Below are 12336 nucleotides of genomic sequence, written 5' to 3' on the forward strand. Positions count from 1 at the left end.
CTTTGGTTAAGTTTGACCCCACCAGCTGCTTGAGTCACTCGTTCTTTTTCTCTATATCTAGCCATTCATCAGCTTTGGAGGGAAAAGTGCCACCTTAATTAAGGCCATTTCAGACTTAAAATTGTGTTGTGCAGCTGCTTTTGAGCAGGGTTTTCTGTGCAGTAGTTAAGACTGGGATTCAAGATGATTTTCTTTTTCAAAAACCCAGAACTCTACTCTACTTCAGAATATTTGCGTTTGACAGAGATTAATTATCCCACTGCTGACTTGAAATTGAACCTGAATTTGTTAGTTATGTGAGTGGAACACCTGATGACTATTAATGGATTTAGTTGGAGAATTTTTGGAACTCAATTTTTCATTAAAAAATGTGCACATTAAATATGATCTTTTAAACATAGAAAAATGTTTATAATAATTTAAGTTACAAAATTATGTCCATGTCTCTGTAATAATGAGCTTCAATTTTTAGTATTACTTACTTGAATTTTGTAGTCAATAAAATACACGTTTCTTAGGTTCCTCCCCTTTCTCCTCACCTCTCAAAACACAACTTATGAATTGCTTATTATGGCTGGAATTTTGTGGCAGATACACTTTGTTGCTCTGAACTATTGAGCAGAGAAGAATTGGGAATCATTGGGTTGTGGTGCAAGTCAAAATTAATGTATTTGTTATCACTGCATTACACACGTAGATTTAACAACAAAAGTTATGTTGTCCGATTACAATGTGTTTTTTAAAAAAATCCCAGATAAGTGAAGAAACCATGACATCACCAGACACCAAGACCACAGTCTCTTTCATAAATTCCACCATATCTGACTCCTTCCTGCAGTACAACATGACGGATATGAGTCATGTGAGCACATAAACCAGTCTTTCTATTTCAGTTGCTTCCTTAATGACTGGATGAGGGGCGTGTCTGAGAGTTTCAGCTGATTAACATTTCAATCATTCCTGCATAAAGATAGCCTTTGTTTCAATCTGTAAGTTACAAATATTATACTAAAATGAGTTAGTGGTAATTGGGTATTTATCTTCAAGAATGTTCTTTAACCAGCTTTCCTGACATAGAGGATACTTGCACCTTGAATGTGGTTTTCAGCCACGAGATCCCCTAAAGTTCCTATTCGGCACTCAGTTGTTGGATTTTAGGTGTAACAGCAGAGAGCATTCTGTAAATCAATACCCTAGCCACAAACAGTGAATTCTGGCAACTGCATTTGTGTGGATTTCAGATGATAGCTAGGTCCAACTAGTTTGATACTGTCAACAGTTCAAATATCGTGTGATTTTTACATGTAGACTCAAATCAAGATTGACCATTTGTCAAGGTGCGAAAGAGCATTTCAGTGGCTATGAAATTGTCATAACAATAATCAACATTGTGAAGAGATGAGGAAAAGGGAGAACACTAAGGATGAGGTCTTGGCACAGCCAGAGAGCAGGTGGCTTATCAATGCTGCTGTACAATTGGCTGTGAGAAGATGAACTAGAGCAACTAAAGTTGATGCTGTTTAACTTTGGCTTCTATGAAATCTCTCAGTTGCTTATACTTTCATATTTTGCCTCTGTGATCAACATAACTGAGATACAGAACTCAAAACGATGAATGCTATTAACCCATTGCTGAAAGCAAAATGCTTTAAAATGCGATTAACAACACTGTAATAAAAGCTACAGTATAGAATAAAACTCTCTCTGGTGCTTCACTCACACTGGAGCATATAGATCAAACAGTGGGAGAAGAGTTTGATAAATGGTAGCTTGGAAAGCAAGTTAGGTGGAGGCTTAAAAGATGAGGAGGAACACATGTTTAGGGTATGAGTTCCAGAATACATAACACAGTGAATGAAAGCTCACCACTACAAGGAGAATTGAATAGACAAAGAACATTGACCAGACTCAGAGGATTGTCTGGAAGGTCAAGTAGGTTACAGAAGTAATGTGGAGCTAGGCATAGAGGTATTTGCCAATGGTATGTTGAAGAATAGGGAACGGTTTAGGTTATTGAGGCATTTCTCTGAAACTAGGTGCAAGTGATGGATTTTTTTCACTGATTGGACTCTGCCATGCTTGTAGCTTCAGAGATTAATGAGAACCACTTTGAACCATTTTTTTAGTAGTGAGAGCAAGATGGAATTAATTGGAATATGTTGGGGGAAGGAGGGATTTGAAGAAATTAATTGAAATTACTGGATGAGGATTTCATTGATGGCACTTTCTTATGGCACTCTACTTGGTCACAGGCCGGCCTCTGAATATGCTAGTCCTGGCAGGCCACTGAGTTGCATTGTGGATGAGAATACGCCAATTACACCAGCAAATGGTGCTTCATGTGGACAAACCCCTGACCCACGGATGGCAGAGAGGAGAGTGAGGTCACAAAGACACAGAAACTATATGAGTCGGACACATTTGCACCTCCCACCAGATCTCCCAGAAGGTTATGGTAAGTCATTTACTTTGAGAAAAACCTATCCGTTGTAACCTTAGTAATTGCTATACACAATATGGTAAAATAATCAAAAGGCAACCGTAATATTGCTGAAGCTTAACTAAAATTATAACATTTAGTGTCAGGATACCTTAAGTCTTTTTTTGATTGGAGTGTGGTCTGGTATGTGTGGAGAGCTCAGAATTTGAGCGTAAAACACAATTTTACATAAATTTTCACTTCCCAGTTTACATTACCAAACCATTTGACAAGCTTATACATTTGAGGTTTCTATTTTGTGTGTTGACTGTTAGTTTATCAGGCTATTCAATCATGTTTTTCTGGGTATTTTCCATTTTCTTCTTCAAATAATTTATCCAATCATGTGTAATCTGAAATAGTAAGCAGTGTACTAATTACTTTTTGTTGGAAAAGTGTCAATTTAACATTCAGAGCATCCTTCCAAAGAAGAGTCTTTGGACTCAAGACATTAACTCTGTTTCTGTCTGCACAGTTGCTGCCAGACCTGCTGAGTTTCTCCAGCATTTTTGTTCTTATTTGAGATTTCCAGCATCTTCAGTATTTTGCTTTCATCTAACATCTGTTTCTTGTTATTCGTGTTCTTCCTCCATTCCAATTTCTAAGGTTAGTTTTTGGCTTTGTATTCAATTATTCTTTTGCACTTACTTTTGTTTTGATTTCACTTTTCCCATTCCTTTTCTTTGCATACTGCTTTAAGAGAAGAAATGCTGAAGGTACAATTGCACTGTCCTGCTAGTAAGAAAAAGATAAGTCAATTTACACCGTTGGGGCATTTCACGGTAATAAGGAATTCTATGAAAATCTGCCTTTGGGACCAAGCTTTTCAGGACTTGAAATGAACATAGAACATAGAACAGTACAGCACAATACAGGCCCTTCAGCCCACGATGTTGTGCTGACCTATTATCCTACTAAGATCAATCTACCCTGCAAACCCTACATTTTAGTATTCTCCATGTACCTATCCAAGAGTCGCACAAACAGCCATTTTCTGCAGTGTAGGGGTTCCATGATTCTATAATTCTTTAATTTTGAATTGAGGGTTTTAGTTAGGAAAAGACAGGAAGGTGAAATTGAGGATTATCAGATCACTTGTTATCTCATTGAATGGCAGATCAGACTCAGTGGATTGAATGCTGTACTTCCGCACCCACATTTTATGATCTTTACTAGAAACCATCCCCCTCCCAAATCTAGCTGCAATAATGAAAAAGGTAGTTTTTCTTTATAAGCATCATTAAACTGCCATATCTCCTTAATCATTGATTTTTCTGGAAGCCTCTAACCTGATCTCAAAAATAGCTTCCTCTCCTTGCTTCTCCTTGGCAACACAAACACATTAGTCATGCATCCAGTCAGAAATGCTGATTAGGTAGTCTTGACTGTTTTATGTCAGAAGAAAATAGATAATGTACAGGCTACTGTTAACAACTCAATATTCTCAACACCTTTCTGGAACTTAGAGGGACCTACTTTGTGCCGTTAATGTATGAGCTGTCCAAGTTGTCTCCAAGTGTAAATACGGCAATGTTCATTTAAAATTGTCCTGTTTAACATTGCTTTGCTTCAACTTCAATAAGCTAATGTGACCTGTAATCTTGTTGAGCATTGCAAGATTTATTGTAACATAATTTCCTACGTGACTGGTTTGGTGCATCCTCTGCCCCCCACAGCCTCCGTGCAGTGACCTCTAACCCTTGCCAACTTCTGAATTTTGGGCACTAAAATGAAACACAGAATGCAAATTGTGGAGATCTAAAGCAAACAAAAACAGATATTGCTTGAGAAACTGCAGGCCAGACGGTTAATGTTTGAAGATCAGTGACTCTTCTTCACAAAGGTTTTTGTTTATTTCTGAATTTTGGGGCATGTTTCCCCTCCTTGACTAATCCACCGGCTGTTTCATCCACGTGGATTTGCCGTTCTATTCACTATCTAGATTCGGTCTAATGCTGGTGCTTGAATATAGTAAGAGTGCATGTCTCAATGGTTCAAAATTGGCGGGGCTTTTGCAATCCATTGCTTTTATATCATTTTCACAGCTTTTCCTGTCTCTCTGCACTTCTCCCAATCCCATGTTCACACTGACTTCCAAGAGAGGGAAGCAGCAAGTAGGATTTTTTTTAAAAGCTATCTCCTGAGGCTTATCATTCTCAAGGGTGATTGTAACAACTTGTATAGAGCTGGAACTTTCGGTATCTTTCCTTTGTCAGGATCTTGACGACCATTCATTCAGATGCTTTGATGGCCTTCGTAGCAAGAGGATTTGATTGTAGGAGTGTGGCTCTTTTGTTGCAGTTATACGGTGCCTTGAATGCCTGGAAAGTTGTGAGACTCCTGGCCTCCTTACCTGAGGGAGGATGTTCTTGCTAGAAAGGGAGTACAACAAAGGTTTACAGACTGATTCTTGGGATGGCAGGACTGATGCATGAGGAGAGATGAATAGTTAGGAATATATCTGCTGGAATTCAGAAGAATGAGAGAGGATCTCATACAAATTTCTATAAAATTCTAACAAGATTAGACAGGATAGATGCAGGAAAAATGTTCCTAGTGATTGGAGACCAGAACCAGAGGTCACAGTTTAAGGATACAGGATAAACGACATAGACAGAGATTAGAAATTTCTTCACCAATGTATGATGAACCTGTGGAATATGCTACCACAAAAAGTATTCGAAACCAAAACACCAGGGCAGCATGTGGTACAGTGTTAGGCACTGCTGCCACACAACACCAGGGATAAGAGTTTGATTCCAGCCTTGGGCAACTCTCAATGTGGAGTTTGCATGTTCTCCCCCTTTTTTTGCATAGATTTCTTCTGGGTTCTCCGTTTTCCTCCAACAGTCCAAGATGTACAGATTAGGTGGATTGGCCTGCCAAATCGCCCTGTAGTGTCCAGAGATATGTAGGTTAGATGAGTTAGCCATGGTAAATGTGGATTTTTTGAGGGATAGGGTTAGGTGTGGGCGTGAATGGGATGCACTTCAGAGGGTTGGTGCAGACTTAATGGTTTGAATGGCTTCTTTCTGCATTGTAAAGGTCTTTGAGCCTGTATTGTATGATTCATGAAGAAGTTGGGCATTGTGCTTCACCCCATATCCTTTAATCACGTTAGCCCAAAGTGGCAACAGGCTATATAGTTGAATGATCAACCATGATCATAAATGAATGATGGAGCAGGCTTGAATGGCTGAATAACCTACTTCTGCTCCTGTTACCTATGGTTACTCGGTGATATATGGATTGTGCAGATATCTTGAAGTCTGCAAAGGTACGATCATGCTGGTATGTAGTTCACTGAGATTGTTAGTGAGTTACAAAGCATTCATAACACAAAAATTTTGTCTAGCAGATCTATACCAGTGTTTTTCAAGCTCTGTGCCTCTTTGTCTAAGTCCATCAACATATCCTCCCATTATTTCTCTATAATGATTATCTTTTTTCTCTTCACTGCATTAATTCATTTTAATTCTACTCACCCCAACTATTCCCTTGTGATAATATGTTACATACACCCATTACTGTCAGGATAGAGAAATTGCTCTTAATTATGATATGTACAATTTGTTTAATTGCACAATATTTTTGGGCTCAAAGTAAAGCTTGCCGTGAATTCAGGGGTGTGCTGAAAATAAACCTGTATGGAGTGAGAATATTTAATAAATGAATGTTTTAAAATTTTAAAAATACAATTATTAATTGCAAGGCGAAATGCTTCTGGTCAAAAGTAACAATACCACAAATATCAAATATATTAATGATAGGTTTTGGTAAAGACCCAGAACTCAAAATGCAAGAAACCTTCACATTGAACAAGGTATAAATGAGATCAAATAAATCCAGAACGTTGATTAGTTTGCAACAATATTGGGAACTCATGCAGATTGTAAGAAGCATACTCATGCTTAACTAATACTGCCCCTCTGCTTGATTAATGAAGCAGATAACATAGACAGGATTTACAGTGTTGAAACTTCTTGATATATATTGCTAGTAAGGATGTCTTTTACGACAAAGTGGAGGAAAATGAAACAGCAGGTGAAGTTGTAGTGAGTCAAATGTTGTATTTGTCCCAGCGATAACTCTCACGCTCAGAGACAACAGTGTGGAGCTGGAAGAATACAGCAGACCAGGCAGCATTAGAGGAGCAAGAAAGTTGATGTTTCGGGTTAGGAAGGATATTGTTTCTGACTCCACCATCTGCAGTTCTTGCTATCTTTGAGTGATTCACAACTCTCATTCTTGTCTGCCAGCAAAACGACACTGTTTATTTGAAGATTAGGGGACTTGTAGAACATGCTACTGTATCTTGAATTTTTATATACATAAAATATGGGCAAAATTCGTCACTTAGCTGTTTTCCTTGGAAGTGAGAAAAGTATATCTGCTTTGCTGTCTTGTTGCACCTTACTGTAGCTACTACTTGACCTTTTTGAAGACTTTTGCTCCTACTGGGCTACAGTTCCAAAGGGACTGATTGCCTGCCACAACCATGTGCAAGCCATTCTTTGTATAAGTTTTAATGGTGCTGTGGCAGTGTGCTTACCACTGGACCATAAACCCTCGGTTCAAGACCCACCTGCTCCAGACACGCGTTGTAGCATGTGAGCAGGTTAATTAAAAATATCTAGAAGGTGAATGCAAACTGACTTTATTTCTGTCTGTGGTCTGCATGTTTTTCATTCTGAATAGCAATTGGGAATGGGAAACCTGGTTGATCCTTGGCTTGTTGCCTCAGGATTTGTTTCAAAATTATTTTCATTGTGATGTACCTTCACAAATTTTATGATTGCAGTTCAATTATGGCAAGACATAAAGTGATAGTGTCTCTCATTTGGTTCAGTAAGATCAACAATACCTTAGTTCATTTGGAAAGAATTTGCAGTTTAATTAATGAAACATTCGTTCCAAGTGGTATTATGTTGTGTCCAGCCCCTCAGTATACTATGGAAAACCTGTTTGGCAAGCTTCATTGAATCACCAAAATGTCATGCTGGACCTTGGCGCATGTAATTCTGCAAGATTGTTGAATCACTTCCTTGCTTTGTAAAACCAAAAGGTTTCAGGTAGACCAAACACCAATTTGATAGCATTCCAGTTTGATTCAGACTATGTTCCTGGCAAAAGCCATAGAGACAGTGCTCTATGTTATGGAGCTGCTCAGAATGAACTTCAATTTGCATCCCTTTCCATGCATTCTTTACAAAGGCATATTTCAGAAAGAGAAGGGGCAGTGGGGCAACTGTCTGTGTGGAGTTTGCACGTTCTCCCTGTGCCTGTGCGGGTTGCCTCTGGGTGCTCTGATTTCCTCCCAAAGTCCAAAGATGTGCAGGTTAGGACGATTGGCCATGCTGAATTGCTCATAGTGTCCAGGGATGTGCAGGCTTGGTGGATTAACTGCAAAACGTGCAGAATTATAGGAATACAATAGAGGATTGGGTCTCGGTGGGATGCCGTTTGGAGGGTTGGTGTGGACTTGTTGGGCCAAATGGCCTGTTTCTACACTGTAGGGATTCTGTGGTCTATAGACCAGTTACCTTCTTTTACCTACTATAGCTTTCTTGAAACTCCTTCTGTTCATGCAGAATCTGACAGGGAGGGATTTTAATCACTTGGCAGCCAAGCTGCATTTCGGTGTTCATTTGACATTTCTGTTGGTAAGGTGTCTGCTAAATAACTTCAATCTTGTTGTGCAGAATTGCTAAGAAAAATTGTTGTCTTCCCACTGACATCGAAGCTGAAACCTCCTAACTTGCGACCTTACAATAGACTTGAACCTGGGACCTCACTATTTGTTGGTTGAATTTATCACCTACAGTAGGGCTGCATAAACAAATCTTTCAGTTCTGGGAACTTCTGCACTCCTTGCACAGTACCATCTCCCTGTCTCCTGATCCATTAAACCAAAACATAAAAATACATGAAGAAATAATCTTGTAGAATATTGACAATCTATTAATAGGAAAGAAAATCATGTGGCATTATACTGTGCATCATTGAAACTGCTTAGATGTCTCATTGTCACAATGTTTACTGTAAATACTTTAACTCTGATCTGTTTTGTAACAAATATCTACTATTCACCTAAATTATAACTCGGGGTTCAAAATAGCAAACCAGTCAATGCAATATTTTCCCATCAAGAAAAGACAAGAAGCATCAGGAATAGTGCCAGATGACTGGAGGATAGCAAATGTGGTTCCCCTGTTCAAGAAAGGGAGTAGAGACAACCCTGGTAATTATAGACCAGTGAGCCTTAACTCAGTTGTTGGTAACGTGTTGGAAAAGGTTATAAGGGATAGGATTTATAATCACCTAGAAAAGAATAAATTGATTAGGGATAGTCAGCACGGTTTTGTGAAGGGAAGGTCATGCCTCACAAACCTTATTGAGTTCTTTGAGAAGGTGACCAAACAGGTAGATGAGAATAAACCGGTTGATGTGGTGTATATGGATTTCAGCAAGGCGTTCGATAAGGTTCCCCACAGTAGGCTATTGTACAAAATGCGGAGGAATGGAATTGTGGAAGATATAGCAGTTTGGATCGGAAATTGGCTTGCTGAAAGAAGACAGAGGGTGGTAGTTGATGGGAAATGTTCATCCTGGAGACCAGTTACTAGTGGTGTACTGCAAGGGTCAGTGTTGGGTCCACTGCTGTTTGTCATTTTTATAAATGACCTGGATGAGGGCGTAGAAGGATGGGTTAGTAAATTTGCAGATGACGCTAAGATCGGTGGAGTTGTGGATAGTGACGAAGGATGCTGTAGGTTGCAGAGAGACATAGATAAGCTGCAGGAGCTGGGCTGAGAGGTGGCAAATGGAGTTTAATGCAGACAAGTGTGAGGTGATGCACTTTGCCTTCCGGTTACTCCTACCAAAGTACAGGGCTAATGGTAAGATTCTTAGCAGTGTAGATGAGCAGAGAGATCTCGGTGTCCATGTACACAGATCCTTGAAAGTTGCCACCCAGGTTGACAGGGCTGTTAAGAAGGCGTACAGTGTTTCAGCTTTTATTAATAGAGGGATCGAGTTCAGGAACCAAGAGGTTATGGTGAAGCTGTACAAAACTCTGGTGCGGCCGCACTTGGAGTATTGTGTACAGTTCTGGTCACCGCATTATAGGAAGGATGTGGAAGCTTTGGAACGGGTGCAGAGGAGATTTACTAGGATGTTGCCTGGTATGGAGGGAAGGTCTTACGAGGAAAGGCTGAGGGACTTGAGGCTGTTTTCATTAGAGAGAAGAAGGTTGAGAGGTGACTTAATTGAAACATATAAAATAATCAGAGGGTTAGATAGGGTGGATAGGGAGAGCCTTTTTCCTAGGATGGTGACGGCGAGCACGAGGGGGCATAGCTTTAAATTGAGGGGTGAAAGATATAGGACAGATGTCAGAAGTAGTTTCTTTACTCAGAGTAGTAAGGGAATGGAACACTTTGCCTGCAATGATAGTAGATTCGCCAACTTTAGGTACATTTAAGTCGTCATTGGACAAGCATATGGACGTACATGGAATAGTGTAGGTTAGATGGGCTTGAGATTGGTATGACAGGTCGGCACAGCATTGCGGGCCGAAGGGCCTGTACTGTGCTGTTATGTTCTGTGTTCCATCTGCCTCAGTTTGACTCTGTATTTGTATTCACTTGGTGTCAGTTAATTACATTATCTTATTTATTTTTGAGGAAGGAATGGCTAGAAATGAATGTAGTCTTCTTTCTTGACGCGTATTGAACAATAGATGGGATTCCAATCAGAAGACAAGAATCTTGTATTTATTATGACTATTTATGACTGACGTATATGGACTAAAATACCTCTACCTCAGTTTTAAGTGGTGCCATTTGGTACCATTGTAAAAACAGCTTAGTCTACTGTAAATCATGGAATTCTTACTGTTGCCACAACATTCCTTAATTCTTGTTCACTGTGAATCAAAGTCTTGAGTTTTCTTGAGACTCTAGTCAGGAAGGATGTGTGTGATGTGTAAATCACTAGCCTGTTTTCTCCCAGTTGCTTGTAGCACCGCATGAGAGATTAGTCTTTGGTGCTTGGAGACTTGAGTACAGTCTAAGGGATGATTTGAAAATTCCGAAAAATGTTCTGCATGTCGGGTAGCATCTGTGAAGATGGAGGTAGAGTTTTAATATTTTAGGTTGATGACCTTCATGAACACTGGAAAATGAAAGCAGAATGATTGTTAAGCAAATGCAGATATAGGAAATGGAAAACTACAAAATAGATAGAGGTCTGTCATGGGGTGGAATGCAGGTGGTTGTTGAATGACAAAAAGCATAACTATGCAAGACAGCATGGTGTGAAATGTTGCAAGAAAATAACAGGAAACAAAAAGAGCAGTGTAGAAAATGTGGCAATTAAAAGACTGCCGTGACCAAGAAAGGCAGGTAGACCCTGGGTATGTGGGCCAACTTGCCAGCTTTCTGGAAAGGGAAGAGGTGAAAGTGTAAGTGTTGTATCTGTTGTCCCTATTTGAGAAGGCTGCCTCAGTTGTGTAATCTGTTGAGGGTGCCATATGTATAAATACAGAGGGTCTCCTTTTTTGACTTGGGGACCTGAGCACATCCTGTTTGGGTTGAACATTGCGTTGGTGTTGTTGGGGTTTATTACATCTGGAAGAAAAGGGTTGCAGTGGTAATGGGCAATGTGTTTATTCAGCAGTGCATGGTTTTATGGTAGGTATGTGAAGCATGCAAGGCATCTAATTAATTGCATTAGATATGTTGGAAATAATTTCAGACAACCTCTTACTGTGTTTTCGTTGTTTGAGACTGGGTTTGGACGAAGAATCCATCTGGGAGGGTTCTGTGCGCTTCAGAGATTTATTATTTGATAATTGGTTTAGTTTTCAGTGACTTCCAAAGTTTATTATTTAAGTTTACTCCACCTGCCCTGTTTGAATCAATAATTACTTCACTGTTCAGAGTCAGAAGTTGCATGACACCAGGCTATAGTCCAACAGGTTTATTTGAAATCACACGCTTTCAAGGCGTAGCCTTTTCGTCATTGTTCAGGATTAGGCGCGTGTCATTGGGATAGTCAAAAAGAGAAGGAACAGAGCATAAATGTTTTGACTAATAGCTGCTTTATTTCTGCTGTGCATGTCTCATACAAATAAAGCAATCTGTGAAATTCCTTCATTTATCTGCTATTTCAATATTATTTTAGGCTTTTACATGTTAATTAAGTGTGCCTAATTTCTTTCACCTTCCTGCCCATGAGGGGCTGATCTACACTCTGCCTCAGCTATCCCTTGGCATCCTGCTTAGGCACTGAACAGAAATTTCTTTTCAACTGTGAGAAGTGTCATATCCAAACCCAGTTCACCCCACACCTGACATCTGCATCCATAACTTCCCAACAAACACCATTCAGTGAATTGGCTGATTTCTGTTTCATTTCTGCCTTCCCACGCAGGCCATTGGGTTAGCTGTTGGTTCCATCTAATGTAAGATCAGCTAACACCAAGATCAATGAAATAGTACCTTCTTGGTTTGTGGGTTGAGTAGCATATTGAGCAGAATGTTTAACTTAATAAATGAAAACATGTATTCAACATCATGTTAATAACAAAATCAGTGTCATACTTGTAAGTTTTATACTGTAATATTTCTTGACCCTTTTTATATTTCTTTCTTGGCTATTGCTCTATCTATAATATTTATCATTTTCTCATTCCCATATGCTGCTCATATCAGGCCACTCATCATGCAGTCAGAAGTCTGGTTGTTTGCTGTGTTGAATAATTGCTAGGAGATTGAGACACAACAGCCATAACTAATAGCCTTGTTCCTAGCCCTATCGCTGAAAATCCCTTCCTATCTCTCTCCCTTTCCCTT

The 12336-nt window shown here is 39.5% G+C and overlaps 1 protein-coding gene across 2 annotated transcripts in view; it reads left to right on the top strand.

Annotated features, from left to right (window-relative positions):
• Positions 1 to 12336, top strand: part of smurf2 (SMAD specific E3 ubiquitin protein ligase 2) — a 233676-nt gene that overhangs the window by 169419 nt on the left and 51921 nt on the right. For both annotated transcript variants that reach the window (XM_048555207.2, XM_048555208.2), the window contains exon 8: positions 2253 to 2455. In XM_048555207.2, coding sequence (XP_048411164.1) covers positions 2253 to 2455 — 203 coding nt within the window. The remainder of the gene's footprint in view (positions 1 to 2252; positions 2456 to 12336) is intronic.

The sequence above is a fragment of the Stegostoma tigrinum genome, chromosome 22 (genome assembly GCF_030684315.1).
Source record: "Stegostoma tigrinum isolate sSteTig4 chromosome 22, sSteTig4.hap1, whole genome shotgun sequence".
NCBI lineage: Eukaryota > Metazoa > Chordata > Chondrichthyes > Orectolobiformes > Stegostomatidae > Stegostoma > Stegostoma tigrinum.